Source organism: Mya arenaria, chromosome 12 (genome assembly GCF_026914265.1).
Source record: "Mya arenaria isolate MELC-2E11 chromosome 12, ASM2691426v1".
In the NCBI taxonomy this organism is placed as follows: Eukaryota; Metazoa; Mollusca; class Bivalvia; order Myida; family Myidae; genus Mya; species Mya arenaria.
Genome location: NC_069133.1, coordinates 21,717,464 through 21,732,074, shown reverse-complemented (window position 1 = coordinate 21,732,074; position 14,611 = coordinate 21,717,464). Strand labels below are relative to the sequence as shown.

General features: G+C 36.8%; 1 protein-coding gene across 4 annotated transcripts in view; it reads left to right on the top strand.

Moving 5' to 3' along the window:
• Positions 1-14,376, top strand: part of LOC128211195 (SH3 and PX domain-containing protein 2A-like) — a 52,925-nt gene extending 38,549 nt beyond the window's left edge. For all 4 annotated transcript variants that reach the window (XM_052915670.1, XM_052915673.1, XM_052915672.1 and 1 more), the window contains 6 exons: positions 2,411-2,528; positions 3,938-4,100; positions 5,614-5,943; positions 7,345-7,488; positions 8,111-8,254; positions 8,836-14,376. In XM_052915670.1, the coding sequence (XP_052771630.1) occupies positions 2,411-2,528; positions 3,938-4,100; positions 5,614-5,943; positions 7,345-7,488; positions 8,111-8,254; positions 8,836-10,911 (2,975 nt within the window). In that variant the 3' untranslated portion in view covers positions 10,912-14,376. The remainder of the gene's footprint in view (positions 1-2,410; positions 2,529-3,937; positions 4,101-5,613; positions 5,944-7,344; positions 7,489-8,110; positions 8,255-8,835) is intronic.
• Positions 14,377-14,611: the final 235 nt, after the last annotated feature.

Below are 14,611 nucleotides of genomic sequence, written 5' to 3'. Positions count from 1 at the left end.
ATAACTATTTGTCTCTTCACCATTTTAAATGAAACATAGCTCTGTCAATGCTGTTTAATTAAAGAGCCCCGCCTTCGTTTTATTACCGGAGTTTGATCATGTGATTAGTTACCTCAAACACTCCGACAAACCTGTTTCGAAAATGATGTTTTACTCAGTGCTTCCTCAGGTGGCTGTTTTTTGAAAAGGTTTGTCGAAGTGTTTGAGGAAACTTATCATCTTATCAAAGTGTTTTAAGAAACTGTTTTATTTAAAATAATGAATAAATAGAAGTTACCTTTGTTCAAAGTCTTCATTCGACGCAAAATATTGCCTATGGACGAAGCAATTATGACGCATTTTATCACATGGTATAGACATACTGTTATGATGAAGTGTGCTCCTAATATAATCATGGAAATTGTACATTAAGGCAAAAACAATCATAGTGTGATTTGTCTTTAACTACTTATAATATTATTTTCAAAAGGTCAAAATACATATTTTGTATAATTATGAGTTAGGGTGTTAACTTCCTTTTTTATGACTGTTACGGCTGAGTTGTTTTATTGACATGTTAAGTGAGGTTTTCTATCATCTTTTCCTCAAGAGTTTTCTAATTGTGTATTGCAAGGGGGCATAGGGGGCATAGTCTATGATGTTAGCATCCTGCTTTAAAGCTTATTAACACTGTTAACTGTTTATTGATGTGCTGTGAATTGTTTCAATGGAAAAAAGCATCTTTCCTTTTGAAATGCTACAAGGATGTTTCTCTTTGCTCGACAAAAAAGTACATGTGCATGCTTAGATTTCAAACCATTTCTAGGATTTACTTGAATCTTAATATTTATGTTGATATTTCAAAATTTGTTTCGATATTTCAAAGCACATTAAAGGCCTGTCACACGGGAGCTTTACCAGAACACAAAATTGGCGATTTTTGGGAATTGGTACTAGAATGGCAACAGTTTAACATCGATAAGAACGGTAATACATTGTCAGGACATTGTCAGAACATATGCGGAAAAATAAGCATCAGTCGGAGGTATGGATTTTTGAACTTGTGAAGATTTTGTCTTTGTGCTGCCAGAGCGAGCAATGGAGACAACAATGGCAGTACTCTGGCATGGCTTTGTAAATTTTGGTACAGCACCGGTAGCACCCTGTAATGGATCGGCAGCTCTCTGGTGGTCTGAATGTGTACCGTACTGGTAAATAGATGATAGCGTAATCCTGCCGAAGTATTAACGATGTACAACCTTTCTTAGCGATGGGATACTGTTCTTATACGGTACTAATACTGTACATTGGGAGTATATCGGCAGTGCTATAGCTTCGTTCAGCGTTGGCACATTGTTAGAACAACGGAGGTGCCTCGTTATAACATTTGTGACAGAAAAGTTGTCTACTGTAGTTCATCTGCTCTTACGCCACTATAACATTGGTGTTGCTATTGTCAGTTGTGATTTCTTGACTGACCTTCGCTGGTTTTCTCGCTATTGTTAATTGTGTTCTCCAGTTTTGTCCTGGCGAGGAACATTGGTAGTATGTGACAGGCCATTAAGCTACAGTATGTTAGCATTTCTTGTAAGCCATTGCGTTTTTGTTTACCAGCAAGATTTTCATGTATGTTAATGTAAATAGTGTGTTCATAACAGGAAGGCTTGATACAATTCCATGCACTTTGTTAGCTATAGAAGAAAAGCACATTTGACTCCTGTGTTGTAAGCTCAGAGAAAAGGGTTGAGGTATTGTCATAAACTTGGTGTCATCGTCCGCATGGTTGTGTGTGCAGATTTGTCCTTGGCATTCAAGGTTTTGAAATGAAACTTGGTACACATGTTGCAAGAAATAATATGCCCATGTATAGCAAAGCCCACAACTCTGACCCTTGTTCAACTGAGAAAAACACAAGAAAAGGCGAGCAACAGTTTTCACTCTGTGATGCTCTGATTTGACATTCTGTTCTGTTCAGCTTGTGTGAATGTTGAAGGTAAAAAACACATGTGTCCTCTGTTGTCCATAAGTGGCAACTTGTTATTGATATTCACATGGATCTTGGCATACATGTTTACATTGGGAGGGAGCAGGGCAAGACTGATGTGACTCCTTCTATCTTTATATGGAGATACGACTTTCGTGGGCTTTGCATACTGTGTACCAAGTTCCATTGCTGTAGTTTGAATATTGTTTGAGTTATTCCCCTTTATTAACCCAAAATAGTCTTGTTCAACTTATGTTCTATCTGCATTTTTAGTTCAGCATTATTATGTACCTTTAGCATAAATGTTGTTGATACAGCATATTTACTGTATTCATAAGTTTTTGCATTTCCTTCAGCATTTATGCTGTTGATAATGCATATTTACTGTGTTTGTTAATTTTTGCATGTCATGGAATCAGCACCTTTACCATGTGTTGTCTGTTTCAGAGGAGCAGTATCTGTGCACAGAGGAGTACACTGCCCAGAGCTGTGATGAAGTCTCCATGGAGAGGGGCTCTGTTGTCGACGTCATGGAGAAAAACCTTGAGGGGTGGTGGCTTGTCAAGTAAGGGCACAAAAAAAATGTTGTACTTTTAATGCACTATTTAGTATGGAAATGCAATTTTGATTTTTTTCTGATTTGATAATCCATTATGGCTGTCCATTAAGATTTGATTATTGATTATCTTTTTCTTTCCGATTATCCAAAACTAGCAAAAACCTATCTGTCTCTTTGTTCAAAAGAAACTGGAAGCTAGATGTCACATGCTTTGGATTGAATTTAAAAATTAACATATCTCATATAGATATTTGCTCCTTTGGAGCTTTATCTTTTGAGGTTTTTATGCCCCCCAAGGTGGGCATATTAAAATCGCACCGTCCTTCCGTCCGTCCGTGTGTCCGGCTCAATAACTCGTGTCGGGGCTGTAACTTTCCCTTGTATGGACAGATTTTAAAATAACTTGCCACATGTGTTCCACATACCAAGACGACCTGTCCCGTGCAAGACCCGTGCCCCTACCTCAAAGGTCAAGGTCACACTTAGTCTTTATTCACAATGGAGTGCTGCATATAGGACATAGAGTATAGGTTGTCGTGTCCGGGCTGTAACTTTCCCTTGTATGGACAGATTTTAAAATAACTTGCCACATGTGTTCCACATACCAAGACGACGTGTCGCGTGCAAGACCCGTGCCCCTACCTCTAAGGTCAAGGTCACACTTAGTTTTTCATTCACAATGGAGTACTGCATATAGGACATAGAGTATAGGTTGTCGTGTCCGGGCTGTTACTTTCCCATGTATAGACAGATTTTAAAATAACTTGCCACATGTGTTCCACATACCAAGACAACGTGTCAGGTGAACGACCCGTGTCCCTACCTCTAAGGTCACACTTAGTGTTTATTCACAATGGAGTGCTGCATATAAGGACATAGAGTATAGGTTGTCGTGTCCGGGCTGTAACTTTCCCTTGTATGGACAGATTTTAAAATAACTTGCCACATGTGTTCCACATACCAAAATGACGTGTCGCATGACAGACCTGTGTCCCTATCTCAAAGGTCAAGGTCACACTTGGGTGTTTATTCACAATGGAATGCTGCATATATAAGGACATAACAGTGTCGGTTGTCAACTATGGGTGGTATTTTTTATGTTTAGAGGCAATTTAAAATAACTTGCCATATGTATTTGACATGTAAATGTAAGATCAACTTTTCATGTACTGACCTTGTTCATAGGTCAATGTCACAATCGGGGGCTTTCGTCACATACTGTGACAGCTCTTGTTGTTTATATTTTTTTTATTAAAAAACAGGGAGTTTAAATGTCTCAAGGGTGAGACCAAGGCACTGCCCAGGATCTGCCAAGGGGCCTGACTCGGCACCCTTGACCTTGGCTTTGTTGGATTAAGAATTTCATCATTTCTGCTAAATCTACAATATTAAGTAATCTTGATATCCGTTCACAGATACAACGGTAGGGAGGGCTATGTGCCAGCCACCTACCTGATTAAGACCGAGGCGTTCAAAATTCGTAAGGACAAGGGGGAAAGGCCGCATAACAATAATGTGCTCAGTGTAGCTGGCCCCCAGATTGTCAAGTCCCTACATGATATCAGCGACCTTCTTAAGGTGAGCTACTACAGTGCTGCCAGGAGAACCATTCACTAAAGATCTTAGTTGATTTTAGTCATAAATTGAAATTTTCTTCTTGTCGTATTTTTTATATTTTTTTTACATATTTGTATGAATTGAACTTTGGTCAGAGTTTTGTAAATAAACAAGAAGTTGAGGCAATAAAGCAAATGGGATTTGTGAACTTTTAAAAGATTAAACACATGAAAGTTATGACTAAGATCCTTGAATAAAGTGGGCCTTGTGTAATATTTACTGGACTGTTTACAGTTAAATTGCAGTGAAAATTATTGTCAAATCATTGAGATCACATATTAGGTTAACAAGGTATTTGTTGAGGTACAGTCGAAACTCGAGAGAGAAGGAAGAGTATTTATTGGGCATAGTTACGCACCCAAAATTTCGTAATATGACTTATTCGATTATTAGAAAATATCATTTTATTTTTTATTTATAATGAAAATACATTTATGCGAAAACAAGCAATTCTAAACAGTGGGTAACACAAACATAGCTTAAAAGTTATATCAAAATACATAGTAATTTAGGGATGGATAACAATTAGAGACATAACTTAAAGTGATGGCATGTTTATTCAAACTGTTAAACCATTTAAATTCGATAATAATTATAATATCAGTCAAGCAATTTTAATCAATTAGTGCCTTGTGCTAAATGAAGCCAATCAAACAAATCAAGGCGTGAGATTCTTAACTGAACCCGCGAAAATGACATCGACCCAAGCAACCAAATCAAAGTGTGAAATTTTTGTTTGGGACCGCGAAAACCACTTCGAGCGAGGAGAAATATCGACCCTCAAGATATCGAGCCATCCGATCGAAATTTATATGAACAAAGAGTAAATAAAAATCGGTCCTTTTAATTTGGTTCGAGCCAACGAGGATATCAAGCCATGAGATATCGAGCCAACGAGTTTCGACTGTACTTACTTCTTTGACACTTTTTACGTACTGTTGTAAAATTGACTGACAATATCTCGTTTATATGAATATGCATGAGGCAGGGGACACAACTCTTCTTCCAGTGAAATCACAGGTTACAGTTAGATACTCTTCAATAACCCTGTATTGTCAGTTGTTAACTCAGGCGAGTGGTCTATGTGGCTGGGTTAAAATTGTTGTGATCAGGCAGAGCCAGTTCTATTTGAGTTTTCACCATAACTTTTTCTTCGAGAAAACTTTAGTATTAGTCTGTGAGACAGATTTCCGGAGAGGTTTCCTTGCAGAATTACATAATGAAACTGCCTCATTAATTATTCATTATAACGCGATTGTTGTAGTCGCATCGCCAGTTGTACGCAACGAGGCATAGCGCAGTACGCGGCATTATTTTATGGGGGATATCCGACAATGAGTAACATACAAACCCTTCCTTATTTCCATTCTAATTGACACTCATATAAGATTTTTGCTTAGTTAAAAAAGAACAATTATTTCCATGAAATCATACCTAACACAAGTGATATTCTAAACTAACCTTCCCATTTCAGGATGAACGACCATCATCAGTGATATCTACAACGCCAGCAGTACATATAACACCAGCATCACCAGCAACAAAGCCAACACCGCCACCACCACCAGCGAAACCTCAGTTCAATCACCCATCGGTGGATGAGGTTGAAGATGATGTGTTCGATGATGATTACGAACTCCCTGACGATGACCAGGTTTACACTATACATGAGCTGAGCCAGATACTGAAGGAGGATCGACATGACTCAGAGTCGGAGAAAATTTATGAGAGTATACAAAGCATGAAGTCTCGGTCATTGAAGAGATATGGTTCTACCCGGCCACCACCCAGACCATCAACCAGGGTAAGGTTGTACAATGAATTGATAGTGCTTATTAGAATCTTCCTAAGAAGGCATCCCAGACAGTCAGTTAATTATTTCTAGTTTTATTAAAGTGACACTCTTATTTAAAATCAGTACATACACACATACACATGTATAACAAGCATCAATTTTGACTGATAAACCTTTAACTACTTACTAAATAATGCATTAATGGAATATATTAATTACTTATAACAAGATTGTAACTTTGTATTTAATAGCAGAAAGCAGGAAAAATATTAAATGATTGGTGAATGCTAAAAGATTAACTGTGGTCTAATACAGTCTCCTAAGGTAGAAATACTGTGTTTTCTGCCCCTTTCTTTCAGTATCCTGCATAAGAACGATTGTTGTCGACATCTATTTATCCTTTTTGGTAAATTAAAACAATTGTTTTAATTGTGGTTAATCTTATTTGGAAGTAAGAGTGCATCCTTAAGAATCTTTTTTCCATGGATTTTCACAAAAATTGGCTCGTTCAAAGACAAAAAATAAAAAAGTTCAATCTGTGAGAGTGCAGCTTTAATGCATTATCATGTTTATCTCATTGACTTAAATGATAAAAAAAACGCATATGATTTGTGTACAGATAAAAAAATAAGCAGTATTTTGGCATTTTTGTTTTTTTTATTTGAATATGTGGCCATGTAGCTATAAATAAGAACAACAACATTCATAAAGGCTATGTTTCATCTGTACACAAATCTGTTTTTTTACCATTAAAGTCAAATGACTTAAACATGAGAATGCATTAGAATTAAAAAGATTTTTTTGCATGAACCCATATTGTGTGGCTTTGAGATGGATAACTATGTGAAATTTGTTTATATATTCTCACATTCCGAATGAACAGACTATTAATGAACATGAAATGTGGGATTGCATTGACACTCCAGGTAATAGCTGGTATTAATCAATAAAGGATGTGGTGCTAATCTGGGAAATTAAGAAATATGCCCCAGTCCATGATGACAGGCCACATTTAATTCAAAGATCAACTATAGCCCGCCTTATATACTGCAACAGAGCAGCTCGTATGACTGAAAATAGATAACCATGCTCTTGTGTGGGACCCTTAGGTTCAAAATGTCGCTTAAATCATTAAAATATAGAGAAAAAAAATGTTGCAAAAATGTTTAATATAAACAAGTTGAAAAATTGTCGCTGCCTGTGCTTTTTTGTTGCATTTGATGCCAATGGTGAGCAACTTTGCGAAACCTGTGAATTGTATAGGGAAATCCGCTAAAAAAATAATCTCAAAATCTTTGAAAATGCATCAAAATAAAACTTTGTTTCATAGAAATGGTTTTTAACCTCATCTGCATCTTAAATTCTGTTGATTATCTGCTATAGATGATAATTTTTTATTTAAATTCACAGCCAAGCCATGATGTGACACCTGCTACAAAACCAGCCCCTAGGATGGAACGTTTGCAGTCGGTTGCCAAAGAGTATGTTACCATAGCATCCTTTGCTGATCCTGTTGGTGACGGAATCAGCTTTGAGGCAGGGCAAAACGTCAAGGTCAGTTTCATCTTTATTCTGCTTCAGACAATTTCCAATTTTTTAAGGGCTATTACCTCATGAAAATTGATAAATAATTGCATAGAGGTCTAATTTTCATGTACTAAAAAATGTTATAAAGTTTAACCAATAATGTGAAATTTAATTGAAATCTATAAAATCTGCATTTCGACAAGGCCTTTTGTAATAATACATAGATTGTATTACACAGAACAGTTGCCAATCAATAATGCAGCCAAAACAAATAACAGAAATTGTTTTTATAATCCTATCCATTTTCATTTGAACCTAAAATAAACGACCTTTGACAATAAGTTATTGATTAATTAGTTTTTCTTTTTGCTTTAACAAACCATCAATTTGGCAGATAGATAATTAATCGTTCAGTGAAGCAAAAATGTATTATAACTTACTGGGATGGTGAATGCATCTATATCATCTGGCTTGCATGCTCAAGCTTTTAAATAACCCACTTGATAACACTTATTAATGATTTAATGGAAATATGGGTGCAGTTGCTACATCGGAGGCTTTCTAAATGATTAAATGTGAATTATATCAGTGATCCCATAGACAGAGGCATGGGTGTAAACACTAAGGGTGGCTATTGAATTTTGCACAGGTTCTTGAGAAGAGTGACAATGGCTGGTGGTATATTGACATTGAAGGGCAGGAAGGTTGGGCCCCAGCGACATACATTGAGGAGTCTGGCCCCACCTCCCCCCGACCCCGCCCTCCTGCAACCTCACAGGCTGGCCTTGCAGGGGTAGGTATAGATTGATGTTTGTTAACAGGGATTCTTAAGAGATTGAGAGCTTTAAAATGCAGACTATAGTTTTTTTGAATTGACCTCAAGTAATTTTCGGATCGGGAACTATCAATTGTTTGAACGACTTTGTTGGACAAAATAGACAAGCATCTATTATGATGGTGCATAGTGCACAATGGGCTGATTGTTCAGAACTTTGTTAAAGTTAGTGACGTTGGTAACATAATCGTTGTTAACTTACAAACGCTACTGCTCTGGAAATTAAATGGATACATTTGCAATCTGCTGTTTGAGACAGCTATTTTAGCTGTACTTGTTTATATTTAAATATGCGAGCATATCATAAGATCTTTTATGTTTAAAAATTAAAAACGATGTTGTTAATCACGTTATTAACTTGGTTTTTACCAGTATTTAGTACACCATTTTCCAAGTACTACCCTTTTAATGCCGAGTGCTAGGCAAGGGAGCTGCTAGTGTCATATTTTAACATTTATGGTTTTGAAAATGTTTTTTTTTATGTTTTAAAAACTGTTAGTGAATCTTATATGAAAATGTTCTTTTTTGTCTTTTTACAGAAGAAGTCATACAGTCAGGAGGATTTGAGTGCAGCTGATGGTGAAGACAGAAGCTCAAAGCGTCAGTCAGCAGTTGTGGCCATCGGAGGTCTAGCAAATGCCCTGAAGGCCCGGATACAGAATAAGGGGAACAAGTCGCCACCCACACCGCCAAAGAAAGACTTCCTTGTGGGGGAGGGTCACGACAAGAATGGGGAAAATGTTCACGCTGGTGCAGAAACTGTCAGAAAGTTACCAGTGCCACCTACAGCTGATTTGGTCAAACCTCCAGCTAAAGTCACACAAAATACTCTCAATATTGCACTGAAACCAACATGGAGGAAATCCGCAGATAGGAATCTACAACCACCCCCTCCCCCACCCCCCGGAAAACCCCAGGGAGACTCAAAGCCAAACCCACCTCCCCCACCAGTCAAGCCTGGGGGTGATGCCCGCAAACCCCTTCCCCCAACCCCGCCATCCAAACCTGCCACTGAGACTGGCTCTAAGCCTCCAGCATTTGCCCTTAAACCCCATGGAGACTCCAAACCTAGTATAAATAATAAGCCTTCTCTGCCTTTTAAAACAGACAAACCTAGTCCAGAATTGGTCAGAAAGCCAGTGCCTCCTGCCAAGTTTGTGAGTGGTGAAGCTGACGGACATGATAATGACCACAGACCAAACGTTTCAAACTTAGCTGGTGCTTTGAAAGCCAAGTTTGAAGCCAAAGAACAGGGAAAACCAGTGTTACCGGGGAAACCAAAAGACCAAACAAGCCCTAGGACTGCACCAGCTTTAAAGCCTGTCGTAAATATAAACAAACCAGAGCCACCTACCTTCAATAAAAGGCCTGGAGGACCAAGTGTTCCATTTAAGCCGCAGGTGGGCGCCAAGCCCGGGGTATCAAACAGACCCTCCTGGGTGAAAGAGGAGAGCCCAAAAACCAGCAATAATAGTGACAGTGATAAATCTCATTCTGACACCGGTGGTGGCAAGGTCTCAGATCTTGCTAGTGTTTTAAAAGCTAAGTTTGAACAGCGGCATTCTGAAAGTGATGGAGCTGCCAATACTGAACCAAAGTCACCAAGAGACTCTGGTAATTGTCCTAAGCCTGCCTTTGGTAAGGTCGGTTTAAAACATTTTGAAAAGCCTCAAAGGCCTACACCACCCACTCCCAAAAAGCCTGTAATGAGTGTCTGTCCAAGCCGGCCAGCCCCTTCAGAGAAAATCAATAGCAACCTTAGCAGAGTGCTGGGAAATCGGTCCCGTTCTCCGGTTTCAGAGGAGTCTAGTGGTTTGGACCCTAACAAGTACTCAGCACGGCCCCTGCCGCCCTCGCCCAAACCTCCGGAGAAGCCAGCAGGGGCTGGTGTATCGTCTTCGAACACCAAACCTTTACCCGCAGTGCCCACAAAACCTGGTGGCCGACCCAAGCTAACCTCCCAAGCAAGTGTTGAGTCTACAGACAGTTCAGATACAGATGAGGATGCCCCTAGGGGTGGTGGTGTGTCCAACCTGGCTAACGCTCTCAAGGCCAAGCTGCATGTTGGGGGTGGTGGTCAGTCTTACGATGTTCAAAAGACAGCAGGTAAACAACTGCCCAAAACTCCTGTGAAACCTAAGCCTGCTGTTCAACCTAAGGCTTCTGACAATCACATAAAATCTGATATTGCAAACAACAATGCAAAAGAGGTTACAGATGATAAGAAGTACAAAGCAATTGCAGATTTTGAAGGTTCCAGCCCTGGTGAAATGCCACTAATAGCAGGTGAAATATATGAATACCTAGAGAGTGCTGATGGTTGGTGGTTTGTAGCCTCCAGTAGTTCTGAGGGCTGGGCACCATCTGCTTTCCTAGAGAAGGCTTCAGGTGGGGAACCAGAGGGGCAGACTGGTTCAAGTTACCAGGCTATAAATAGTAACCAGCCGACTACTTATCAGACTTGTTCAGACTTTATAGCTGAGAATGAGGGTGAACTGAGTGTGACATGTGGGGAGGAGGTTGAAGTGTTGGAACAGGCGGAGGGGGGCTGGTGGTTTGTGAAGACCGTGGCAGGGGAGGGATGGGTACCCGCTACCTTCATACAACAATCCTGATAGTGGGGAAAATTGTTATTTCAATTAGATATCATTTTAACATGTTTTATGATTAATTATAATTCTCCATCTTAGTGCAAGAACTCAATAACTACATATATAAATAGGAGCAGATATTGAGTTATTGCAATAAGGTGATAATCATATATGAAGTCGCCATCATTATATATTTGTGATATATAACTAGTGTAATAACTATCCAAAATGTGTGACATTATGTCACTAATAAATAGTGTTGTAAATGGCCGTGTATATAGCGATGTTTTATGTATTTAGCACTGTAAATACAGCACAGTATTTTCTTAAATACATTAATTACATAAGTAATTTCTTCTGTAAATATAATCTCACTCTTGTGGTCATTCAACACCAAATTTATTAAACTGATTTACTAAAATTGCATAAAACACACTTGAAAATCCTTTTTTTTATCATTTTAGTAAACTTGTTTTAATAAATCCTCTATTTGACATCTACATTCTGTTCTTATATCAAAAGGACATTCAGATTACACTGCCTTAGTAAATTCTAATGCTATGTAGAATCTAAAGATGTTATACAATCATGAATGTGCTAGTTTGTATATGTCTAAATAAGGGTGTTATATATAAAATCATGGTAATAATGTGATGTCTGAAATTTTATTTTGTAAGAAAATCAAAAACTATGAGGCCTTTTTGTTTTTGCTGTAAGATCAAACTTAATTTTATCTGTGATACGTAAAAAATGTTTTTTGAGCTTAGTCATGTAAAAAAAAAATTAATATTTTAAAGCTTAAACCCTAATGACTCTTTTTTTTTCTCTTGGTTTGGTAGTTTCTTGTTTCAGAAAGATGTGTAAAATTTCTTTTTTTTATAGAGTGCTTTAGTTAACTCTTATCCAGGCCATGTTGTGCCTGTTTTAAGTCTGACAATAATTTAAAAAATCAATAAAAAAAATAAATCATGACTTACCTACCTTAGTTTTTTTTGGAGAAGTGATATTGGAAACAAATAACCTTTATTTTTTACACTAAGACCTTTTAGAACTGTGCATAGAGCTGATTGCTGTTTTACCAACGAAAAATTGTACCACAGATTTGAAAAATCTGGCCATCCATTGGACAAAATATAGTCTTGAACACTAAATACCTTTCATGTTATTTTCCAACCCTATTTTGATATGCATTTAATTTTAAATTAATTTTCACATTTAAAATCGCATGTCACAGATTAATTTAATGATCTTTATTAAAAATGTATTTTTTTACAGGAAGAATGGAACACCTAAGCATTGAACATGTTACAATTCATCATGCAAAACAAGACTTTTTTTTTGTTTGTTATATTTTGAGTATCATAAACCAACCAATTTTGAATGAAAAATAATTGTGCATTTTGAAATTATTATAGGGCAAACTGTATGAGATCTGAGATTATTTGAATGTTCAAAAATGCATAATAATATATACACAATAATAAAATGTTCCCATATTTTGTGATATGAATGCTGCCTTATTAACACAATAGCTGTTGTTATTTTTACAAAATTGTTAAATATAAACTCATAAATTTTATGCCCCCAAAGTTGAGCATATTAAAAATGCACCGTGCGTCCGTCCGTCCATGCCAGCGTGTTTGTGTGTGCGCTCATCAAGGCCCTGTTTCTTTGTCATGCAGGGAGTGATTTTAAAATGTATTGGCACATTTGATACATGAAGATGACTTGTCACATGCTAGATTCTTGCTACCTCAAAGGTCAAGGCCACACTTACAGGTTTATCATTATGGAATGCTGTACATGTGCATAAACATTATAGTAACTATTGGAGGGGCTGTAACTTTGTCATGCACTGTGGTATTTGAAAATGAATTTGCTTACATATGTTTCTTATATACAGGCTGACCCAAGATCCTACCACAAATTTCAAGGTCACATTTGGAGGTTAATCATTATGGTATGCTGCATATATGTATATTGGATTATAGTTGGTTGTGTCCAGACTGTAACTCTGTCATGCAGGGAGGGATTTTAAAAATACTTTGCACTTGTGTTAGGTACATGAAGAAGTGTCCCTATCTCAACGGTCAAGTCACACTTATGGAATGCTTTGTATATGCACATGAATAGAGTTTATTTTTTGTGTCTGAGCTGTAACTTTGTCACTCATTCACACAGGATGTCAACCGTCATGGGGGCCAGCGTTCACTTAAAGTTTATTATAGCTCTTATTGAATGTAGGCATATTAGTAATTCAAAACCATTGAACTGAAATGGCACTTCGGGGGCATTCATCACTTTTTTCAACAGGCATTCTTTCCATTATACAAGTGGATATGTTTTTAAGTTTTTTATATACTACCTTTTGCGGCATTAAGTGCACTGATATGAATTTCTTGAAGCTGTGAAATTTTTACTTAAGTGTCTCCATGTCTTCTATTGTTAGCTTAAGGGTTTTCTTGATTGTTAACTTTATTCTGTTATGGATTGTTAACTTCGGATACTTCTTAAGTGTTAACTGCAGTGCCTTCTTAATTGTTAACTGAATGTGTTCTTGATTGTTAACTGCTGTGCCTCCTTTATTGTTAACTGAATGTGTTCTTGATTGTTAACTGCCGTGCCTCCTTTATTGTTAACTGAATGTGTTCTTGATTGTTAACTGCCGTGCCTCCTTTATTGTTAACTGAATCTGTTCTTGATTGTTAACTTACTTGTGTTCTTGTTCTTATTATTAACTTAAAGGTGTTTTTTTATCATCTTAGTAACTTATTACATATTCACTTAAATATAGAAATTCATGAGTTATTGCAGAATTTTAGCAATACAATCTTGCCATTATGCGCCAGTTCAAAGCTTAAAAACATCTTTGATTAAAATTATCTTAAAATTAGATCATACAGAAAATGCATTAGGATTATGAGAATTTCAAAAAGTTAGGATCTTACTAACTCGAACTTGGAATAATGTTTGCATGAAGGGCCAACAGTCAAGCTGGGTGAATACTTCACTGAAGAATCATGCTGAAAAATAATTAAGTTTTAATTCATTAAACAATCTTAAGTCTCAAATAACAGGATCTAGCTAAGCACACTGTTTTCATTTTGTAATGGTTTGTGTAATATTTTCCTCTTTAAGAGTTCTAAGACTTTTAAAGGAAATTATCTTGATGATAAAAAATTAATTATTTTGTAAATTTGAGTTTAAGTACTGGTAAATAATTTGGTTAAATGGAAAGATAAAAAAGCTTATTATGCTTAAGTTTCCTTTAAGAAATTGAGGCCTGAAAACAGATTTTGAAATTGTGTCACTTCTTATGTTGAATGCTTTTTTTGTCTTTATACATAACTTACTGTTAAATTCTTACATTGTTCGATGTAGACTGTATAAATGATTGTTAAATGATTAAGTGTCTGGCGTTATCATTGCTATACGCATATATAAATGTAACATTAACATCAATTTCATCAAATGAAATAAAAATCTTAATTATGCAAATCTTGTTTTTGCTTCACCTCATTAGGCTGGGTTCCAAGTCCCCAAGTGATCTTGGTGAGATAAGAGTTGAGAATGTTATACCGGTACATACTATTTTCATGTGTTGTGTTTCAAGAATGTCCATTAATGTGAAAATTTACTTTTCACATAATTGTCTGCGCTAAAAGGGTTGAAAGTCTATAGGTGCGATAGTGTGATTTTATTTGTTTTACAATTCTGTTTCCAG